The sequence below is a fragment of the Battus philenor genome, unplaced genomic scaffold, assembly GCF_028537555.1.
Source record: "Battus philenor isolate CCGP_79_NKW_IND1 unplaced genomic scaffold, ilBatPhil1.0.hap1 SCAF_22, whole genome shotgun sequence".
In the NCBI taxonomy this organism is placed as follows: domain Eukaryota; kingdom Metazoa; phylum Arthropoda; class Insecta; order Lepidoptera; family Papilionidae; genus Battus; species Battus philenor.
The window spans coordinates 12,005,700-12,029,145 of NW_027181685.1; the positions used below are offsets into that span (position 1 = coordinate 12,005,700).

At 33.6% G+C, this 23,446-nt stretch overlaps 1 protein-coding gene across 1 annotated transcript in view; it reads right to left on the reverse strand.

The window, feature by feature from the left end:
* LOC137923618 (uncharacterized) overlaps positions 1–23,446 on the reverse strand; it is an 87,950-nt gene that overhangs the window by 34,720 nt on the left and 29,784 nt on the right. Inside the window, exon 4 of the mRNA XM_068766835.1 lies at positions 382–501. Coding sequence (XP_068622936.1) covers positions 382–501 — 120 coding nt within the window. The remainder of the gene's footprint in view (positions 1–381; positions 502–23,446) is intronic.

The following is a 23,446-nucleotide window of genomic DNA, read 5'->3' on the forward strand; positions in this document are numbered from 1 at the left end:
AAACTTTTACGCCATTTTTCATACACCCTGTATAAAGATGTTACTCTCGAAATTCAGTAGTTTATTTTTTATATTGTAATGCAACAGGCTAATAACTTTTGGAAATGATGTCGCCTGATTATTTTGATTTAATTTAGTCTATATATAATAGAGCGTATATGTGTAAATCTGTACTAAAGCGTATTAAACGAGTAATATAGTCATAAATAAAATGTATTAAATGAATTAATAAATAACAAGTTGACGATCAATGAGAGGTCTTTTAAAAGTTACAATGTTGAATAAACGTGTTTTATCTTTAATCTGTCGAAAATAGAATTTTCAAATTTCAATGCAGGTTAAAAGTTAACTATAGTAAAATGTTAAATAGAGATAACTAACCTTTATCCTTATCAGCATCTTTGGTTCTGCTCTGATCGAAGAATCCAGTGGTCAGCGCTTTTCTTTTCAACAGGTAAGCTCTTCTTTTAGGTTTCGTCGCTACTGCCGCAGCTGCATTCTCTACGTACAAATATAGTCTGTATTAATACAAATAATTTTGCATGAGGGAGAAGAAAATAGAATGTTTTTAAACGGTTATTTAGTTCGACCCGTACGGAATTTATTTGTTTATTTATTTGGGTCGAAATTAGAAATTGAAATTTAAGCACTTTCCCGTTGTCAGATTGATCTGAAATTTGGTACACACATTTAATTTAGATGACAATACAATATAATAAAATCAATAACATTATAAATCTAAGATGGCCGCCGATACAAAATGGTGGATTACATATTTTTCCTTAACCCCCTCAATATGGGTATCAAATGAAAGGGCTACACTAGTAAAACACGATGATTATGTCAAAATTTAAAATTCAAGATGGCAGCCGTTCCAATATGGCGGACTATGTACTTATTTTTCCACAACCACCACAATATGGGTATCAAAAAACCGTTTAACTTAAAAGTTTTTTAAATGTATTTATTAATATGAGTTTTGTTAATAATCGCCAACCAGAAGACATTATCGTATTAATGGGCATAGCAAATATGCCAAAAAGGATAATCCGACAATCTCTAATAGGAACGAATGTGAGAGGCTTGCATTCAGGAGTCGAATATACAGTAGGTAGAGTTGAGGATGTGGAGGCGTCTCTCTCTAAGTCCATTATCTGAATATCTCATCTTGAAGTCGTCATGTAAAGGGTCATAATGGACCTTGGCTTGTCACTCAATTCGCGTTGAGCATTATGATCCAAGTATTTCGGATAGGGTTGAAGTATAACAGAACCTTTTTAAGGAGCCTATGGTACTCTTATGTTTTTTTATTTAAATTACTTTTTATTTAAATTACTTACACATTAACGTCCGATGTAGAGTCTAACTCTAGCATCGGACGTTAATGACATCATTCAACTTAAGATATATAGCTAATGATATGAGATAAATCAAATCGGTGATGACATGACGATGGATGGATAAAACAATTACCACGTTCAGCTCATTTATCGGAAAAAACCTTTATAGCAAGAAAAGGACCAAGATAAAGCTATATAAACACAGAGTTTTTGTTTATTGGCACTAATCGGTGTAACATTACTCCTGAGGATGCCCCGTGGAGGGGTGAAACACGTGTTGAGTGATTTAACGGTGGTAGTTGGGTAATTTGCATTGTTTACCGCATACGCATTCATCAGCGGGCTGGCGGGCGGTGCACTTTATTGCACGACTAATACTGCATTGGCGGAAGTAGCTATATATTGGTCCCTTTCTTACTTAGGATGATCTTCCGCAAAATAACGCCTGAATCCATCAGAAACCTTTATAGCAACACATTTCCGATCATACTGTATAAAGTGATCACTCTGAAATATGTTACTTTAATTTTTTTTTATATTGGAATGCGATAAGTTTCCATCCAATAACTTCGGTATGCAAGGAAAGTTTTATTCATGTCAGCTAATAGACTATATACTGGTCAACACAGTCAGGAGACCTGAACCTAATTGGACATCTTAGGGGTTTATTGAAGCGCAGGGTCCGAGAGCATAGTATAGCATCGAAAAGGTTGTTGATAGATGCTTTACTTCTTCATCTTTTCAGCGTATAAACCTCCACTGCAAGGCATAAGCTTCCCTGAAAGATTGCCACGATTACTAATCTTGCGCTACCAGCATCCAGTGACTTCTTGAAGAATTTTCTAGAATTTTGCAAATAATTTTTACGTATATCGTTATTTATTACTGAATATATATAAATATATGCATATATATACATATATATACACATACATATATATATATATATATATATGTATATATGTACATATATACAAGTTAAATCATTACTTTCGTATTACGTTTTGTTTTTGCATTACTAGAAGTTTTTGACCTGTGATTTTTTATCGCAAATCAATTAGAAAAGTACATCATAACATTCCGCAAATAAACTGCCGCTTGTAAAAACAAAACGTTTTTTCTGATGCGAATGCAATCGGATACTTGTTTTGATGAAATAATTGCGTCTCGTCTCTCTTAAGTAGAATGGGCTCGAGTCCATCTGGGGTCAAACTCCCAGAAAGATTTTATTCATTTTTTTTATAGTCATACTAAAGAATCTCACTATCTTTTAACATACATTGTTACATACAGTACAGTCGTACTGAAAATTTAGTTCAAATTATAGTTCTTTATTTTTAAAATGTAGCCTTTTAAAATACGAAACGGTATGGTTTTTCAGTTTGTATTATAAAAAGGTATATTTGTAAAAAATATCTTTTTACATTAAAACGATTTGATTTGTAATTTAATTTATATTAATTTAATATACTTTATTGTACACGTAACAGAAAGAAATATAAAGAGATACGTATAGGAGATATACCATATGGGAGATATGCTTGCCTGCCAAGCGTGGCGATATATCCCTATATATATTCCTATATATGCTCCATATTTCTGACTCAGTCTCGTAGAAAACTTATTAATTACAATACGTTCACAATATATCAGTTAGGTCTTATGTTTATCGATGTAATATCCATTGGTATAATATCACGATAAAGTGTGTATTACACACAATATATATTTTAATTTTATTTTACATTATTGGAGATAAACATTAACAAAAGACAATAAGAAATTACAAACTTAGAATTATAAAATATATAACTATCTCACTGAAAAAATTTAATGAATCAAAGTCAAACAATAATAAAAACAAAACAAGAACATTACTAAACAGGTATCAATAATCCAGCGCATTCTGCAGAACAGACAGTAATAATTACGAGTCACAGCAAGCAGTCACATTCCAATGAGGTTTAAATTGTATTGCGTATTTCCAATAATTTCGAATGAAATTGTCTTTTAAAAGATACAAGAGAGAACGAGAATATATCAATATCACTAATATATGAATTGTGGAGGTCACACATCCTATATAAGGGAGCACGTTTACCGATATTTGGCTCAGTTGATAAAAAGAAGAGAGATCTAGAACGCGTTCTTGCTGCAAAAATTCGAAAATTTACCTCGGACAACAGTTCCGAACAGCTAACATGCTCAGCACAAATAATTTTAATTTTAGTTAATTCGACGTAATATTTGACACATTTCTACGGAAATATTTACGGATTTTTTTATATATTTTAAGATCTTAATGAGATTAAAAAAATCACCTTGTAAAAATAACTAAAAAATGTTTATCACTCCGAAATTTTCCTCGAACGAAAATAGTAGTCAATTGATAATTGTAATATGAATTTCGGGTGCACGATTTCTTTCCGTGTTTATTTCGAGATTGCGAACCGTGGTAGGGCCTGTCGCGGGCACGACATGCTGGCGTCCGGCTTAATGAGCGTGGAGACATGAAGAGCGAGCCTGTTTTCAAAGTAGTTTTAAATAAGGCTGTCATATTATCTTTATTAAAATTATCTATAGGGTTGACAGAAAATTCTTCTTCAATTTTTTTTTCTTTTTATTAAATAATTTTTTTATTTTAGTAAAATAAATAGCGATAAAAAAATTAAAAATGTAATATAGTTTAATCCGGTTCTAGTTTATTTTAAAATTGTGCTTTTCAGGTTATCTTATTCTTCTACGTTTATCTTCTACGTAAATATGTAACAAATATAAATCAATTTCGGTGTCAGGCTGGATTCTTTGAGGTCTGCATTTATTGTTCAGGACGATCCCAAAATGACATGAAATCTTCCTCAAGTTAATAGATATGAAAATAGTTTTATGTTTCAAAAAAATTAATGTAGATTTAGATGATATGTGGATTTGATCTTTAAATCATTGACCCAAAGAATGCTGGCCATAGATCTCCCCAATATATTTGCAAGAAAGCATCAGGAGGGTCTGACGAACTTAATAACTTTAACTTAAAATAACTAGCAGATTTCCAAACGCATCTTGATTTGAGAAGAGCCGACAACAAGACGTGATAGAATCAATTGAATGATGCCATTAGAAGGTCTCCAACTGCTGGACATATCTTCTCCCCACCATAGATTTCCCTTACCTTAATTTGATTCTACTTTCTATTAATTCTTCTTCTCTTTCTGAATTCTTAGTTAATCATTAAAATCATTTTAGCCGTAAGAGGTCGACAATAGGATATACATCTCCCCTATAGATTTCCTATATGACAGGCTGGAAGCGCCCTGCATTCAGCGTCTTCCAATTTTAATAAGGTCGTCTGTGCTCCTTGTAAGAGAGAAAAATATGCTTCTCTGCAATGGAATCGTTAATTCATTTTTTCATTTATTTAAATATGTAAAAAAACAGAAAGGAAATGTAATAAAATAACGCTGATAATAACATAAAAAAACAATTTATATTCAGGTACAAGAGGCGGTCTTATTGCTCAGGGCAACCTTTACTACCTTTGGACGGAGATGAAAAACATGAAGGAGAGTGCATTTTTGGTTGTACATACATACAAATACATACTTTAATATACACATACATACATCTTACATTGAAAAGGTATTACATAAATACGAATAAATAATAAATGCTAAACAATATGTTTTTTAGTGGCCAAAGAAGAACTCTTTTACCATGTTTTTAAAAACCGACTGTGATTTAGCGTATCTTATTTCTAATGGAAATAATTTTAATATAAGTACTTTAAAAATTCAAGCATTTCACTCATATGCCATCCCTACACATTTCATTTTTTCATATAATGTAATTTCCTCTTAATATTCAAGGAAACAGCCCACAATAAACGAGAAAAAAACAGTTATTTTTGCAAGATTTATTTTTGTGTGTAAATCTATTGAGGTTTATTGCTCATTATATTTTAATATACTTCCCGGCTGACGGTGGACATACATAAAAGAAATAATAAATAAAATTAAACATAAAACACCGCGAAGACGCTGAATGTGCGGGAAGTAAACTGTATCGTATTTATCATTCAGTGTGAAACGAGATAGAGTCAATTTATTACATATAAACTTCTATCTATTCTATCTGAAAGGTTGTAGTGGTGACCACGTGCAGGTAGACGTGGCATTGGTTGCCTACCCACTAGGTAGACCGTCGCAATGTTTGGAAGAGGCTTGTGCCTTATAGTGATCATCTATCAGCTCAAAAGAAGAATTACAAAGGCAGGGTCATTTACTGTCACCACATGTCTACATGACAAGTGACAGAAGAACTTGCAGAGATTCTGAAACTGTTTCAGCAACGAACGCCACACGGCCAGGGCGCAGCGGAGATCGTACGAAAACATTAAACCGATTGAAAGAAGATTCCTCAAAATAATCCCTGAATTTCAATGCTACGACGGTGAATTCTTCTGTAGATTTCCTCATATCTAATTTGACTCCAAAACTCCTTATCACTATCTTGTAAGAATTATTTATAGTAATATATATTTTATCGGGAGTACAACGCCTGAAGAGTTTAATTTTCTCTCCACATAGAATCTTTACCTAGACATTTTTCAAATTAAATAAATATACGAGAGTTTAAAACACACACCAATCTGAGAAGTGTCCTATAATAAATTTGAACAGATTTTTTAAGTCACTTTTATAAAAAAAAACCCCTAAACACAGTAGTAGAGCAATTGTTTACCAAGATTTATTATCGCTTACAAAATACATATCGTCTTCTTTACAATCTTTTGTTTAAAGTACTTTATTAATTTATTGCAAGATATTTTTTTTTCTTGGCCCCCGCTATTGGGGATCTATTGTTTCACCCCCTATTTTGTTGGCAACAGAGTTTTGTGGGGGCAATAATTTTTTTCAGTTCTCTTTCTATTTTACAGTTTCTTTTCTCTTCTTTCGCTCTTTAACATTTGCTCTATCACATTTTTCATTTATCTTTATTCCTTTTTTTCGTCACCTTCCATTCTATTCTTAGTCTCTACTCTCTACGTCTGTTTTATTGTTACAATTGTATTACATTTTTACTTAGATTATTTATATACACATTTCTACAGTTTTATCTTTAGTTTTTATTTACATTTTGTTTTGCATCCTTATTTTAATATATATTCACATTTACATTATTATTAATTATTCTTATTTACTTCCAGCCAACTCTTTTAACCTAACTTTTATTTCTTTCTACGATATTTTCTTTCACCCTCCTGTTGAAACTGAGAAATGGTGTTTGCAAGATAATTTACAATTCACATGGGATTGTATTGTAAAACTGTACATAGCCCACAGAAGGATTAACAACGTAAGAAAGTATAACAAACCTATCTTTATTTCTATTTCTAACCTTATGTACAGTTTTTTTCTTAAATATTTGTTGCGATGTATCGGCCAGTATCGAACGAAGAAAATACACCTATAAAAGAATATGTTGACGTCATCAGGGCTAGTTCAGAAATCCTATAACTCGTACCGGCCCCTGTTAATAAAGATTTACGGCGCAGTCTGCGAGCGGCGCGACACCGAGGCTATAATAGACGCATTTATTTCACGAAAATAAACTCATATCACGCAAAAGATTTACGTTCCGCGACCGAACAACTTTGTTTTCAACAGAGTTTCGTAATTGTTCACCTACTGTTCGCTGAAAAACAGCTATTTGTTCGTATTATTTTCAAATTTGGAATATTTAATATAGTTCTGTAAAGAATATCGGTAATATTTGATGGCATATAGCAATAAGAATAGCTACATGAATTTTTGATCACATTTAAAAAATAATCACAATAATTATTTGACTTTAATTTACTTTTAAATAAATTATAATTTAAGTCAATAGTTTAAGAGACAGTAAATATTGTATAATGCAAAAACGTGACCAAAAAATATAGAAAAACAAACTTAATTGTAAAATCAAAGGCACGGACGCTTATGTGTGAGGAATGAATATTCTTAAGGATTCTACTATATATTTTTTGATGAACTAAAAAGTGACAGGCAAACATGAAGCCGCAGTTCTATTCGCTGGTTCAATTAAGTTCGAACCACGATACAACAGTAGCCGAAGCAACATTAAACGCCGGTTATTTACCGGCACAGATAATAAAAACGTTCCAAAAAGGTTGACGATCTTCAGCAATGAAGAGGATGACCTGAGGAGGGAAAGATAATTAAATAGTGGTTTAGCTCTAAACAAAATCTGATGATTTGATCTGGAAAGTGCCCACCAACAAACTCAGTCGAGTTGTTTTTGTGATCGCTTTTACAAATGATAAGAACACTTTACATACACATAACTCCTGTCACCTTTATTGAATTGGTCATGAATTAAATTATGGTGTTTTTTTTTCATGGTCGAATAAAAGTAAGACTTGGTGTGACTGGACATGACTAGACATGTTCTTAGATATAGGTTTATTTATGCTTTACCAAAACTTATGCAGTGTATTACGTATGTTCTAAACCTGAAGCCTGTTTTAATCGAAGGTTTTTAGGTTCTAAATTTAAGGAATTTATAAAACACATAGATAAGTTCGCGGGAAGTCATTGTTGTGGAATTTTTGGTGGAGGCCTCTGTTCTGACCTTTGTTTTTCGAAAATTTGTTTTTGAAATAGAAAATCCGATTATAGCTTCTTATATGCTTTAACAAGGTCATCATTTCACCTTACGGGTTTATATCCTAAGCTACGTAGACCGCCGTCTATCTCTAAGTATTTAAGTTTTAACAATCAAGCGATTGTTCAATGCGCTCACGCTGAAACAAATCTAAAAATATAATGTCTTTATACGAACTAGTATACTATACTTTATATTAAGCATTTCTTGAAACTATGGACAATAATTAAAACATTTTATTTTTCTTTTAAGCCTGTAGGAGTCGTCGTAGTACGGTAGCTTCTTGTGCTTCGGTAGTTCGTCGGTTGTATCTTGTTCGTCGGTTGCTTCTTGATCTTCAGTTGCTTCTTCTTGCGTTGACCGCACCTCCGCTAGCCCTTATAATGAGCGCGGAGACTCTCAACAGCGCGATGCAGATTTTCGTTGCGTCTACTGTGGCGCCATCTGTCATGTATCTGTTTCACTGCCGCCGCCGCCATGCGATTGACGGTCACGTGGGTAAGAGCTTGGCGTTTGAGTGGCGCGCGATATGCACGCCACAAGCCGATGGACGCCCACTGCAAGGTATAGGCTTCCCCCAAAGATATCTAGGGGGGGATACACATGAATCGCCACGCTTGGCAGGCGGGTTGGCGATTGCAGTGTGGTATTACAGTACGCATAGGATGCTCGCGTATCCTATATACCTGCACAAATTGTGAATTATACAAGATTGCATCCTAGGAATTAAACCTGCGGCCTACAATCGCAATTTTCAATCCTCAACCGTTGGGCTACCATTGCTTAAAATAAACACATAACACAAGCTGACAAGTCGGACAGCCGTACACCGGATTGTAACAATACGACCTTGAGACAAGATATATTTCATTAAAATTTTATATGAAATAAAAATGTAATAAATAAATTTGGAGACGGGAGATCATTTGATTATGAATATATACGCGACAAAATGTTTCGATACCTTATTCTAGTTCCAAAATGCTTTTATCTTTTATGTTCTTCACAGATAATAAACGATTGAGATTACCAATTATCAACTTTATAAAATTGCGTTAAGATTTATATTTGTTTGAAGTTGTTCTACAAACACGTGTTACGACTCCCTAACAAACATCGTTATATCTGTTAGTCTAATACAGGGGTGTCAAACTCTCGGCCCCTTTGCTGACGTAGCATTACGTAGTTAAATAAATTTTAATGTTCTTTATTTATTAACTATACGTAACATTTTCATTTTTAAATTTGTTGTTTAAAAAGAATTCTTCAGTAATGGAAAAGAAAGTATCAGAGAAACCATATCAAGATCAGGAAGTGAACAATAATTTAACATTAAAATATGTTTATTATAATGTACTGGTGCAGTGAATAGAAACTTTGACAGGTCGCGGGTTCTACTCCCAGGATATAGCCTTATATAATTGTCAATTTGTGCATTAATTATATAGGATTGCCAATACTCATAAGCAAGTTTCCAGAGGGTGGGCAGCAACGCCCTCTTCTCACTATAATACCATATTGCGATCGCCAACTCGCTTGTAAAGCGTGGCGATTATGGTATATCTCCCCATAGATCTTTGGGCTGATACGACGACAGGAACGACGACTCTATTGAGAAATTATTAGCAATTAAATTTAGTTTACTTACTTTAGTAATTGAATGTTTGCACCAACACAAATAAATTAGTTTATCTGTTTCAAAACTTAATAACACTTTTTGTTTGTGGTAACAAAATAAATAAATATACCTTTTTGCATCTCCATATATATATAGTATATGTTACTATGAACGTTGATTTTTTGCAGCCCACCTAGAGTTTATTTATTCGGGCTTTTTATCTTTTAGGTTTGACACCCCTGTTTAGAGTTTAATACGTTTGATAGACTGAAATATTTTAACGTATCAAACAATATTTCAGTATATCATTTGAGCTGGCACTTAACGTGTTTAGATTTAGTTTATGTTATAAATGCGGTGTTTCAGAATATAAAACATTAAGGCAGCGTCTGCGTGGCGTTGGATTATTTCTGTTCACCGCTCAGGGAGTCGTATCGTCAAACATTAAAGTATTTACAAACATTTTATGTTATTTATTATTAATTAAACTATTGCGGTTGTAGTGGGAAATAAATAAAAACTGACTGTCATGGTTGGGAACTATATACATAAATGTGTGTGTGTATATATATATATATACACACACACACACACACGTATAATATAGGATAGGATGTAATACGATTGTCACTACTCACTGCTCGCACAATAGGTTTGGCCATGTACTTTCAAAAAGTAAAGGTATAGCAGCGATAGGTCAGTGGTAGAGAACTGAGACTTGGGATCGTAAAATGGATACAATTTTATTTAATTTACACTTTGTGCAATAATTATATCGGATTGCCACTACTTACAAATAAGTTTAAGAGTATGGAAAGCAGCGTTCTCTGCGTACCATAATACCACACTGCTATCACCAACTCGCCTGCCAAGTATGGCGATTATGGTACATCCCCCATATATCTTTGGAGGTAACAATTTTTTTGGTATCTGAAATCTTCAGGATGGACACATATACCTCGCCATAAGGGGAAGTGGGTTTTAGTGGATTTATACCCTTTAAAACTGCCTCGGTTGTCGTTTTCGGTAGATTTGGAGGGGCGGCCGTATCTCCTGTTGAACTCGCAGTTGCGCAGTACTGTGCCAAGGTACATTTCGGAAGGAAACCGTGCCTCCTCTGGCATCCTCGCTGTACCGCAGCAACAATAGACCACTCCGCATTGCTGCCACTCTAGAGATTGTATTTAGTGGACTATGAAGGCCCTGACTCTCAACATCCGCGAACCTGATAGCATTTTAGTCGTCTCTTACGACAGGCTGGGAATATCTTAGCCCTATTCTAGTGAACTTGGGGAAAATGGTTAAAGGGTTGCAGTGGGAGTATATGAGCTGAAACGACAAAATAAATAAGCAGGACTTTCAAGAGTAACGAAGGTTATGAACATTGACAATCCTGATTCTCTTAATTTAAGTATAATCTTTATATTTTTCAACAGTTCTTCAATATCAAAAAAAAAAAATGTCTGGAATGCAACAGATAAATTTAATCCGCCCTGACCTTATCCGACATCGATGTAACCTCAATAAACGGACCGAGATGTAACATAAAAACCTAATTTATTTATTTATATGCACAGATTTCTAGGTTAAAGGAAAGTCAATTAACTGGCATTATAAATATTGTTGTGTTTACTTGATTATATATCTTAATTTTGTAATTAATTAATAGTTATTGAATGAATACGTAATTAGTTGGTGAATTTACACGAGTACATATCTGTTCCTTCTTGATGGTAGGAAAATGACAGTCAATAGGTTGATGAAGTTTTTTTTTGTGTGGGACAGAGACGTCAAAACTCGGATAAACTGTTTCTTCATTTTATTTCTTTATTTCACTTTCTCCTTTCACCCTTCACAATTTCTTATAGTATAATTTCCTTCTGTCATTCACAATCTTTATCTTTCTTCACGTTAAAATTATCTCCCATGCATCACCTTCCTTCCTCATCTTCGTTCCTAGACCACAGTTTGCTACAATATCACAGTTTTGATTCATTTTTTTCACAGTTTATATTCAACTTTGATTCAATATTTTAATTACATTTTACTATTTGTAGTAGTTTTTATGTTTAGTTTTTTTATACATTTCTAGTTAGTTATTTTATTACCTTTTCTTATTTACTAAACCTACACTGCTTTATTCATGACTAGTTTGAGATCTTGCTCGGCCCTTTTTTAACCTATTTCCGAATATTGCACTTTTCTTTTACATTTTGTACTAATTTTTTTGAGAGTTCTAGGAATATAAGGCCGCAGATGTCCAGCTGAAACAATGGTTTAGGAGGACAATTTGATTTTACTTTCTTTTCGTATTAAACAGGACTTTACTAATAATGTTTTCGTAAATTTGTTGTTACTGTTATCGATTAAAAATAAATATAAATAAATGAATAGATAAATTATTGTCCTGTACGAGTTAAATCTAAAAAACAGAATGAAACTCAGACTCAAATGATTTTTTTTACAATCCACTACACACACTGCTTATCTTATTCATTATTATTGAATTTAAACACATTCAACCGGTGAACTTCATTAGTTAATACTAGATGTGCCTGGGACTTCGTCCGCGTGGAATTAATAAAAATACTATTTAGTTTTTTTTTTCGTTTAATACTTCGAATAAAATAGCATAGGTTACTCCTTATTACCTCAGCTACCAGCCAGTATAAGTCCCTTCAAAATCGATGTAGCCATTTCAGAGATTAGCCGGTAAGAATAAACATATAGACAGGTATATGTACCGTATATATATTTATAATCATACACGTGTATTAAAAAGCGGTAATTTTAATGTTAAATATAGACACTCCGTTATTATTTATTAATGTAGATCATAGAATTGTACTCTTTGCTTCTTTTAGCACAGTGACTAACCATAGCAATCGATCAAATGTCAAACTTTCGTTTGCATAAATAAACATCAGATTTAATGAACACATTCGCGACGACTCCTGCAAGGCAATTAACGAGATGACGCTGTAAAATCTAGCATCCGAACATCGTATTTATAACGCGAGATGTTTCATTGCCATCCAACGTTACGAAAGTCGCAAATATTCAGTTAAAATAAATAAACACAGCGCCATCTCGTGGTTGATAGGTGTAATGTATTTTAAAACAGCCGAGTGGACGTTAAAAGTTTATTCTCTGTAATAAATCAGAGTTATGTGAAATGTTAGATGAATAAACAAATATTTATTCTTTAGAGTAGGTTTCGCTAAGTACTTTCGACAAGTCAAGACACTGGTAGCAGCGGTCAACCAGCGGTAGAGTTCTGAGACTAGCAATCATAAAATCGATACATACTTATATAATTCACACTTTGTGCAATAATTATAAAGAGATTGCCACTGCTCACTAAGAAGTTTCCAGAGTATGGGCAGCAGCGGCATCTGCGTACCATAATACCACACCGCAATCGCTAACTTACCTGCCAAGCGTGGCGATTATAGTATATCTCTCTATAGACCCTGGGTTTGGCAATAATCGGTGTAACATAACTCCTGAAGATGTCCCGAGGAGGGGTGAAACACGTGTTGAGTAATTTGGCGGTGGCGGTTGTGTGATTCGCATTGTTTGCTTGGTCACATAACATGTAGAATAAATTGCCGCTGAAGCCTTGAGGTTCTGGAGTTGAAACCACGGGTCGTCTAGCAGATACATGGTGGACAGACCTTGTTAAGGTCCTCGGAATAAGCTGTATATAGACCTCTACCAACAAGTAATATTTAAATCATCTAGGGAAAGTCTTTGTCTAGCTGTGGACGTCTTACAGTGAACATCTTGAACGGGAGATTTTTATCTACTGGCATGAAGCTGTTTCTGGTGGGGCTGTGAAGTAAAAACATTCCCGAAGTCCCACCATATAGCGATGATGGAGAATTTTCGTGAGGGTTTTAGGTTTGATACAAGCCTTTATTGTCTCCAAAAAGGAAAGAAGCGGATTGCCATACTGAGGTCGTTTCAAGATCCTGGATGAATGTTGCTTCCAACCAGCCCTATTGGAAATCTATGGAGAAGGTCTATGGCCAATTTACGACTAAAATAATGATGTTAGCCTTCGGTTTTTACCAAAATTAAGAAAGATATGAGTAATAAGATAATCTAAAATTGATTAGTTATAGTTTCTGGAGAAGACATTATTCCTTTATCGATATAATGTGTACATCATACATCCGTTTTTTTTTTTAAAAAAAAGCAATTGTTGATTATATGGCCGGCTGTCAGCAGTATTCCTTTTAATGTTAAATAATCGACTAATGCATGTGTCCTACTTTAATAAAAATATTTTGAATTTGGAACAAGGTCCCTGACGTAGTTTGAGGAATTGCTCGTCTTAATTCGCAGCGCACAATGGCCGTTGGGACCTATAGGATTCTCGAGTGGCGACCACGAGTCTAAAGACGCAGCGTGGGTAGACCCAAGAGGTGGAACGACGATATAATCAAGGTCAGAAGTTGCTGGCTGCAGGAATAGCAAGACAAGACAAGTCGGTCATCTTGATGATCTTTGAGGGAGGCTTATGCATATCTTTTGATAAATAATAAATTAAATTTCAACGAATGTTACTCGAGTAACGTCATGTTCAATCGAGATCCATCTCACCGCGTGAACGTAAATCACGTAGCGTTCGTGTGTACAGTATAATGACAGGTGGGATCAACAAATTCGGAAAGCCAACTATTCGTGGCAACCAAATGCTTTTGATCCGGCGTTGTCAACCGCTATCCGTCACGAGAACGCGTGGGCGGGGCTACAAATCGCCATCACTCTTTATAAAAACACCTGCGACTTGGTACTCAATGAATCACCGCAGTAAATTTAACCTCAGCCCACGGGGTACCCTCAGAAACTGCGAGAACGTATTTAAAAAAAAAAAACGTTGGCTATAAAATTCGCAAGACGACCTCGGTGACAAGCGTCAGGCAATAAAATATTTCTATATTGCATATAAAACGTTATTACATATTGGATACATTAAATGTTCATTTGCTGAAGCGATGTTTATAAACTATGATTGTGACAGGCGTTTAACACAAATATAGTTTATGAAAAATAATAAAATAAATCGTATTTCTTCGATATGAAAATATTTTTGCAACAACCTAGCGCCATCTACTTCTATTCTGGTCAAAAATTTCATGAATCTTCTGTATTAATATTTTCTAGAACATACATTTAAATCTTTAATTAAAGAAAGTGAATATTTTAGCACTATTTTTTAGGATATTAATTACTGTTGTAAAAGAAATTATGTCTTTACATATCACACTGAATTGACGCAAGTCTTCTAAAAGATATACAAATTTATCCTAGAAGATAGAGTTCGGATAAATCAAGGCGTAAATAAATAAAACAAATCACATAAAAAGAAGAAAAAGATTGAAATAGTGGGAAATATACAAGACTTAGGTCACATTTGTATAAATTTTAAATAGGCGAATGTATAAAAAGTTGAAATTTTACACACATTTTCAATCATCCTGTATAAAGTATAAATCTGTATTTATTAATCATAGGTATAAAAAGAAATGTGAACTGTACTTTTGAATTTAAAAGACTCGGAGAGGAAGTTAGTGTTCCAGAATTTAGGATATTGAAGGGTTTAAAGACAAGACACATTTCTAATCACATAATATTTTGAATTTAATAGCAAATCACCTGATATTCTCATCTTTAAAATATTATTTAGTTATTGTAGTATTGGTATTTAAAATGGACGCGTATGTCATTTAAGTTGTATTCCACGTGTGGAATACTGTCACGCGAATGTATTTAAGATAATGGCGGCTGCTGGGCAGATTCCGAGCTCTAAATATAGATTGATCGCGGATAATCATTGCGGAATTTCGGGCACTTACTGATGTGTGCTCTCGGCTAGACTTTTAGATTGCGAAAGCTATGTACACGGTTTTGTAAATAGCTAGTATACACATAAAATCTATTAACATGTTTATGATTTTGATGGAATAATTTAGAGAAATAGATCTAATGTTGAAGAATGTAAATTATTATAACATGGTTAATCAAATAAATAATTGAAAGGATACATAAATAATAGAAGCAAAATTATCGCAAACATTATAGAGATATTTAATAAAGAAAATATCTAAAAACATATGTCGTGGAAGCAAAATAATGAAGCAATTAACAAAAGAATTATTATAATCACAGAAACAAGATTAAAGATTAAACTAGATGTACAAAAAATAACTTCGATGTTTATTGATGATTTATATTCTATAGGTATGACATAACGTTTATATTATATAGATATGATACACTATGTTCATCAAATAAAGGAGAAAGAAAACGTGTGGATTGTCTATCCGCTTGGTAATGGTTTACAATTCTCAGAATTATGAAACCCATGGTGTAAAAGCCTTGAAGGGGTAATTTTATAGCCTTTAATCTGTCAATTAATGTATCTTACAAAGAAGAAGGTAAAGAAAAAAGAGTAAAAATCTAAGATTTAAGTTAAGAAATACTAATACTAAGAGACTTAGTTAACACTGATATGCAGAAAGGCGAGCAGAAAAAATTATGAAATAAAAAATTTAATTGTAAAAACAAAGGTACGGACGCAAATTTCTGTAAAATACATGAGAAAGGAATGTATGGTAGACCCTTTACAAAAATCAGTGGTTTCAGAGATAGCAAAAAAGATAATGTTAATATAATATTAGTAATAAAATTGCAACCTTCAGACTTTGTAATTCTAGAAGTTATTTGCCTATTGCGTTTCAAAAGAAAAAAAAATTAATGAAATATATCTTAAGCTTAAAACTTTAACGCTTATTGCTGACAAATTTGTAATATGTTCAATACCCTGAAATTTATCTAATATATAAAATTCTCGTGTCACGGTGTTCGAACTTGAACTCCTCCGAAACGGCTTGACCGATTTTTACCAAATTTTACATGCGTATTCAGTATGTCTGAGAATCGGCTACTATCTATTTTCTATACCCCTAAGTGATAAGGGTGGTCCAACCCTAAATTTTATTTTTAATTTTTTCACAATTTTTTTGGTTTTTATTTTATTATGATACAGCATACAAAAATACATACAAATCTAAATTTTCACCCCTCTACGATCAACCCTTATATATATCTTACATTTGTTAATTAAAAACTTTAATTTTTTTTTGCAAAACAACGTTTGCGGGATCAGCTAGTATATATATAAACAATGGCATTGTATATACAAGAATGTGGAACCAAGTCGAAGAGATGATCTATTTCGAATAAAACTAATAGTGCATTTACATTCGCAGACGAAAATTGAACAGAAGTAACGACGGAGTAAATTTCCCGTATCGCGTCAAACGATGTACGGCGATGATTGGCGGTTGTTATGCGCCCTGCCAACACATCAAGTCATAACTCCATCTCGCTGAGTTATTATACTCGCAATTGCGAACGAGGCGGCCAGTGATCCTAAACGCAAATTCCACTTGGAGCACGTGTCTTCTGTGGGTGTTACCTAAACACAGAAATTCTAAACGGGCCCGTTACTCGGCCTCGATTAATTCTTTACCTGGATCGTTAACACCAAAAGATAAGTGTGTTATGTATACGAAAATAGATAAAGGTGTTACACGTGTAATTATATTTGTATTTTTGTAAATCGAATTTACAAGTCTCAGAATACCTCATCTACCTTCATTCATATCTGTATTGGATCTGGGACATTTGAAATAACCACTTGTGTTAGTCACAAAGAATTCCAGAATTACTCAATTTGATAGCATCACAGAAACACAATTATTGGCATTTTAAATGTCGGTAAAACAGTACCACGTCTATGACGCTTATTGACTAGCGCCATCTAGTAGATTTTATAAAAATATGATTAAACTAAAATATATTTATCAACAATATAATTAAAATATACTTCTCTTTTGTTCTCGTCATCATTGCAATGATAGACATAGGAGGGCGTATACTGATAAACATAGTAATCGTTCGAGAAATTTCGAAACATCTCATTCAATATGACTTAGATCCTATTTTACTTTATGGCCTTCGTTTTTTGGAGCATCTCGTACTTCCCCTGTCTTGGGTACACAAAGACTATTTTTAAACGTTTTTCTTTGGTCATATTATTAGGATTCTCATCATTTTCATTTGCTCCCTTCGTGCCTTTATACGACAGTCTACGAAATGGGTTTTATTAGATGTAACTTACGTCGCTGAAACATGTTCTATAGCTTTAAGCTCTTTGGCAAACTCACAGTCGTTTAAAGAACTATGGCAAAGGCTATGGGATTTTTCTACAAGATCGAAACAGTAATTACAATATCTGTAGATTTGCAAGTTGCAATGGCAATGACCAGACCATATATCGTGCAGAAGATATTGTCTGTGAGGCCATAATGTTTAGAAATAGAGATCATGGATCGGCAAAAGCAGCGTTCGCCCACCTATAAGGTAACAAGATGATTTTGTTAAGGTCCTCAGAATATTCTGGATGCAGATAGCTTACTTCTTCTTCTCAACCGATGGTCGCCACTACGACCGGTCCAGCGACTTCCATAGGAGAAGACTGTTATCAGCAGTAGGCATCTTAAAAACTTTCCACTGTCAATACGGTGAAGAAAAACATCATGAAATACTGGCAGGTTCAAGGAATTTTTCTTTAAATAGATGTGTATATTGCAGTACAACCTTCAGCATCTGAGAGGAAATGTTTGGTTGAGTCCAATAAGTCCCTTTACTGGTATCATTCAATCACGTACTTTGATCTAAGAGGTCACTATAACTAGGTTTTTACTAGCGATAACTTTTATCAATATCCTAAACTTTTTAAAATTACATAATTTTATTGATTCATGTTATTATTGGCTTTATCTACCAATTCTCCAAGCCTATGATTGAATACCAAACGGTCAATGCCCCCTGATGTCTTAAACAATCAGTGACGTAGAATCTTTGTGATATTATTTTAAAATTATTCCTCCCATGTGTTTTTTACAATGTTTGACAGTAACTCATCATTTTGACGTTCAGTTACATTTCATTCTTTTAGATCTAAACTACTAGTAATGCAAAAATAAAATTAAATAGTTAATAATGTACGAAACATTTTTAGATTCATATATTAGAGTTAGTAACCACAATAAAATATGAAATAACTCGCTGGGGTTAAAACTCTTGTGTTTTATTTCAAGGTGTAGTTCCAGAATGTTCCGTCAAGATATAGATTGCTATGGGCTATTCTACATAGGTTGATTGATTATAAATGTTAAAACTTTAAAGGCTATATTCACAACTTCTTCGTCAGTAGGAGGCTTTAAAGTAACCGCATTCCGATTACCCAGTCCAAAGTAATCACTCTAAATTAGGTGACATTTATTTTATATACTGGAATGCGACAAGCCAATAACTACTTGCAGTACAAAATTTTGAAATCACAACTACTACACTACACTATATTATCATTACATTATTTATTATTTCTGAAACCATTGATTTTTGTACCACACATTAATTGACAGCAAATGAGCCATACACTGAACCCTTTAAAGCTTTTACACCTATAACTAATCATCCTGTATAATAACAGTACTGAAAAGCTCGTTTATTAGATAGACAATATCACGTAAATATTAAAATGGTAGACCCAATACTATATAATGACTAGTTTGGTGTGATGTATTTGTCTGTATCAGATTTGCCTATGTATTTTTACTGTACACACAAACATTTAAAATAATCTTAGATTTAAATTGTAATAACAAGATTTCACATAATATAAATCTACCAGATATATATGTGGAATTAATGACACTACACATATTACACTGATTCGTATTTTAGACGTTTATATTTAGTTGATAAAAGTACACGTCAGCGCCCACGCAATGGATAAAGCGTATTAATTACCCACCGCCTACATCAGCACTCTCAATCAGAACTAATCTGCGAAGAAAGCGGAGCGGAGAGTCATGTGATCGAATTCTTGTAGAGACAGATCCGTTCAAACATTGCCAACTCTCTCACATACATTGACTGTGTATCTAATACTATTTACAAGCCGTACATATCATCGTAAGAAAACAAATTTTATTCTTGTTGCATTATTAGGTAGTTGAAATGATTTACTGAAAATATATCAAGCAAGAACTTGTTCACTATAGCTTTGTAATTACATTTGTATATTAATGAAAAATAAATTGTTATATATATTATATATATTTTATTATTAAATGCATTTCCGAAGTACTTTTTCTAGGATGTACATCTTCGTGCCTTTCCATATCACACGCTTGACTAGTATCATCGTCAGGCTTTACGGCTCCGTGTATCACTTGCCCAGCATCACCACGTACTGCTTGAAGTACCACACCGGAGCAAAAGCAGACAGGCTACATTTCCCGCACTACCCTCAGAAGTCTTGCTATCAATTACTCTCGATTTAATAAAACAATTGAATACCTGGCCTCTTATTTAGACGCCTAACGTCATACTACATATCTGTGATCATCATCTCTGATAAATAGCAAATTATAAGGACGATAAAAATTTTAAATGGCATAAACAAATATACAAATCTGATAATCCTGTGATATTTGAGGAACGAGGCGAAGGAAGTAAGGCGATGAATGAACGGAAATTAGTATGGAAAAGAATGAAAGACAATAGTAGAATGAATGAAGAGGAAAGGTAGATTTTACGAGGAATGACAGAAGAATATGCTTATTTTCATAAAAAAGGATGTGTAAAAAAATTAGTATAAGAGTAATAAAAACCCTGTTCCAAAATAAGATAGGCCTGCGAAAGGAAAAAAAATTAGAGTCACTACAAGAATTAAAAATATATTTGTGAGAACTCGTAGACTGAGAACTCGAAACGTAATCCATGAAACTGCTGGTCATATAAACTTCCATAGATTTCTAATAAGGCCGGTGGGAAAAGACTTTCATTTAGTGTCTTCAAACATTTGTCTATCTTATGAGTGAATTTCTTACGCTGTGTTTGCTTGTACGCGTAACCCAAGCCCCGGCGGCCATCTCCTCTGTAAATTTATTCCTAAATATCTGTCTATTTTATTTCACATTTTAAAAACAACTTTTTAGATATTTTTTTCAGTACATGTACAAATTCGATGTAATATGTACCAATTGACACATTTAAAAGTTAACAAAAATAATATTTTTTTCTTATATATGAACCATTTTTATAATTTATTTTTAATAAAACTTTTTGAAAATAATTTTATTTGCGTCGCCCATTTGTTTTTAAACTATTCTCTATTTGGTATGTGGTGTAAATAGTTTACTGGTAATATTTTTACAACGTATTAACCATGTTTTGAAATCCTTATAACAAGACATTTACTTTGAGGTTATGTTAGATTTTATAATTACAAATAATTCACTGTAAGATAGTGAGTTCAGTTCTTAGTCTAAATACTAGGTTTAGGTTTTACTTTGTCGTTTGGGCGTTGGCAGCGGTGACGTCACAGAGCGTCACCCTTGCGTAAGAGAGCGGCGTCCGTACGTGTTTATTTAAGTCGGCCATTTTGAAAACAGCGGGCAACATGTCTCGCATGTGTCAATTTATTTTTAGAAGCCCGAGTAGGTCACCTGTGAGGTGGAACATTTTTAAACAACCATTTACAAACGAGTTTCCCTGGTATTCCAAGATTTTCTTAACGTTCTCGTAATGCAATGAGGAAATTTCAAAGACTGTTAATAAATTTAATTATATTTCATTTAATTCAAGGAAGTATATTGTAAATAATACAAGATAATTGACGTAAAACCTTTAAAAGGGTGAATGTACAGCTCGTTTGCGATACAAACCTTATAGAACCTTTATCCCTATTTTTAACCACGCTGTATAGGGTGATCGCTCTGAATTATGTTGCATTGATTTTTTTTTAATTGGAGTTCGACTGGCCAATAACTTATGGCAGTATAAAGTTTGCAGGGATATATAGTAAACAAAAAATTTTTATGTTTTATTTCGATGTTAGAAAAAACTTTTTTACTATACTATAATTGCGTTATTTATTTCTTCTAGAGCCATTGGCTTTTGGTTACACCTTTAAAATGATTTTATATCTACACATATCCAAACATATGTGTACAAATGTAGGTTAAAAATGCATAAAAACTATCATGTTTGTTCTAGCAATGACAGAATATACTGTAATAAATTATCGCAACAAAACACAAGTCTAGATATTCTAGGAAATACAATGTGTTTACTATTTTCCTCGTCAACTGATGATTTGTCTTCGACTTTGTCAAGATGTTTTAGGCTGTCAAAAGTTTCTCAGCTAGAAATATTTCAAAAACATGATATAACTGTGGTATTGATATATTAAGTCCTAGTTTGAGTAAAAAACTAACAGCTGAAACAATATTATTAAAGTTTATCTATTAATAAAATGTAACAAGGTTTTACTAGGTCCATCGGGAACATATTTAATCTTGTCTGCGGTGCATCTTTGTATTATATGTTGCGCAAAAGGTTGACGTCATTCATTTTTTTAGGAGGTCGTCGCTGTAGATTTCATACAAAATAAAAGTTTCTTCTCTAAGAAATAATCAGATTGTTTGTTCGAGATATCATCAATACATAATTATTCTGCAAGAGGTTCCCAATACATATTTTTTCTTTAAGAAATTTATGATTTTTTTTTTGCAAAAATTTAACATTAGTAATACGTAAAGATATCTTCTGCAAGCTACGTCTATATGATATGATATATCATCACTTTTATTTTGTACAAAAATGCGTAGTATATACTAAAATAATTATTTTAATTTGACGTGCTATGTTATGCCACAAGTCACAAAAAAAAAACTGAAATTCAAAGAATTCTCCCACATTTTCTCACAGTTATGTCCTTTGTTAGTAATGTATCTTATTTACTACTTATTACAATAAAATAGAAACAATTCATATACACGTACAAGAGGCGGTCTTATCGCTCGAGGCGATCTCTATATATATCTTCATTTGTTTTTAACAGATTTATAAGTGTAGTTTCATAGGTGCCAACCCTGTAATATATCTATTAAAATATGAGATTACTGGAAAAAATGTTTTCACTTACAAAGCCCCGTTGATAAAATTGTTGAATGTGTTTTTAAGTTTAGGTCCTTTCCTCACGAAATGCGTACCTGTCGGTGTATTTAATGGAATCAGGCGGTACCTCGCGAAAGTCCATCCTAAGCAAGAAAAGGACCAATATTTAGCCACTTCCGCACACGCAGTGGTAGTCGCGCAACAAAATGCACCGCCCGCCAGCCCGCTGACAAATGCGTATGCGGCAAACAATGCGAATCACACAACCGCCACAGCCAAATCACCCAACACGTGTTTCACCCCTCCACGGGGCATCCCCAGGAGCTATGTTACACCGATTAGTGCCAAACACAGAGTCAAATACCTGTCGGTGGTCGAGCATATAGCCTACTGCACCATCGTTAATGTTGGTGCGCCTTGTTCGTCAAGTAGCTCGGTTTGAAGAACGCGTACGCTACTGTCGGAACACTTTGTGACATTCCCGCAGGTGCATACATAGCAATGTAATTAAACACAGTTCAACTCTCTCGGTTGTCGTAGAGTCGGAAGGATTATAGCTAAAATGTAGCAACCTCAGCTTCGCTTAGGCTAAGTGCCATCTGCACATTGACCCTTTGAACCCGAAATGTCACAGTACTAGCTTGGACTGGATAAATAAAAAGAGTAATTTATTTTTATTGTCCCCGTGTTTGGGGACATCTCGTTCACCTATCATTGGATGGACAGGGTCTCTTTTTACAGCTTAATAACTTTTTCAGGATATTGTTAATTTATTTAT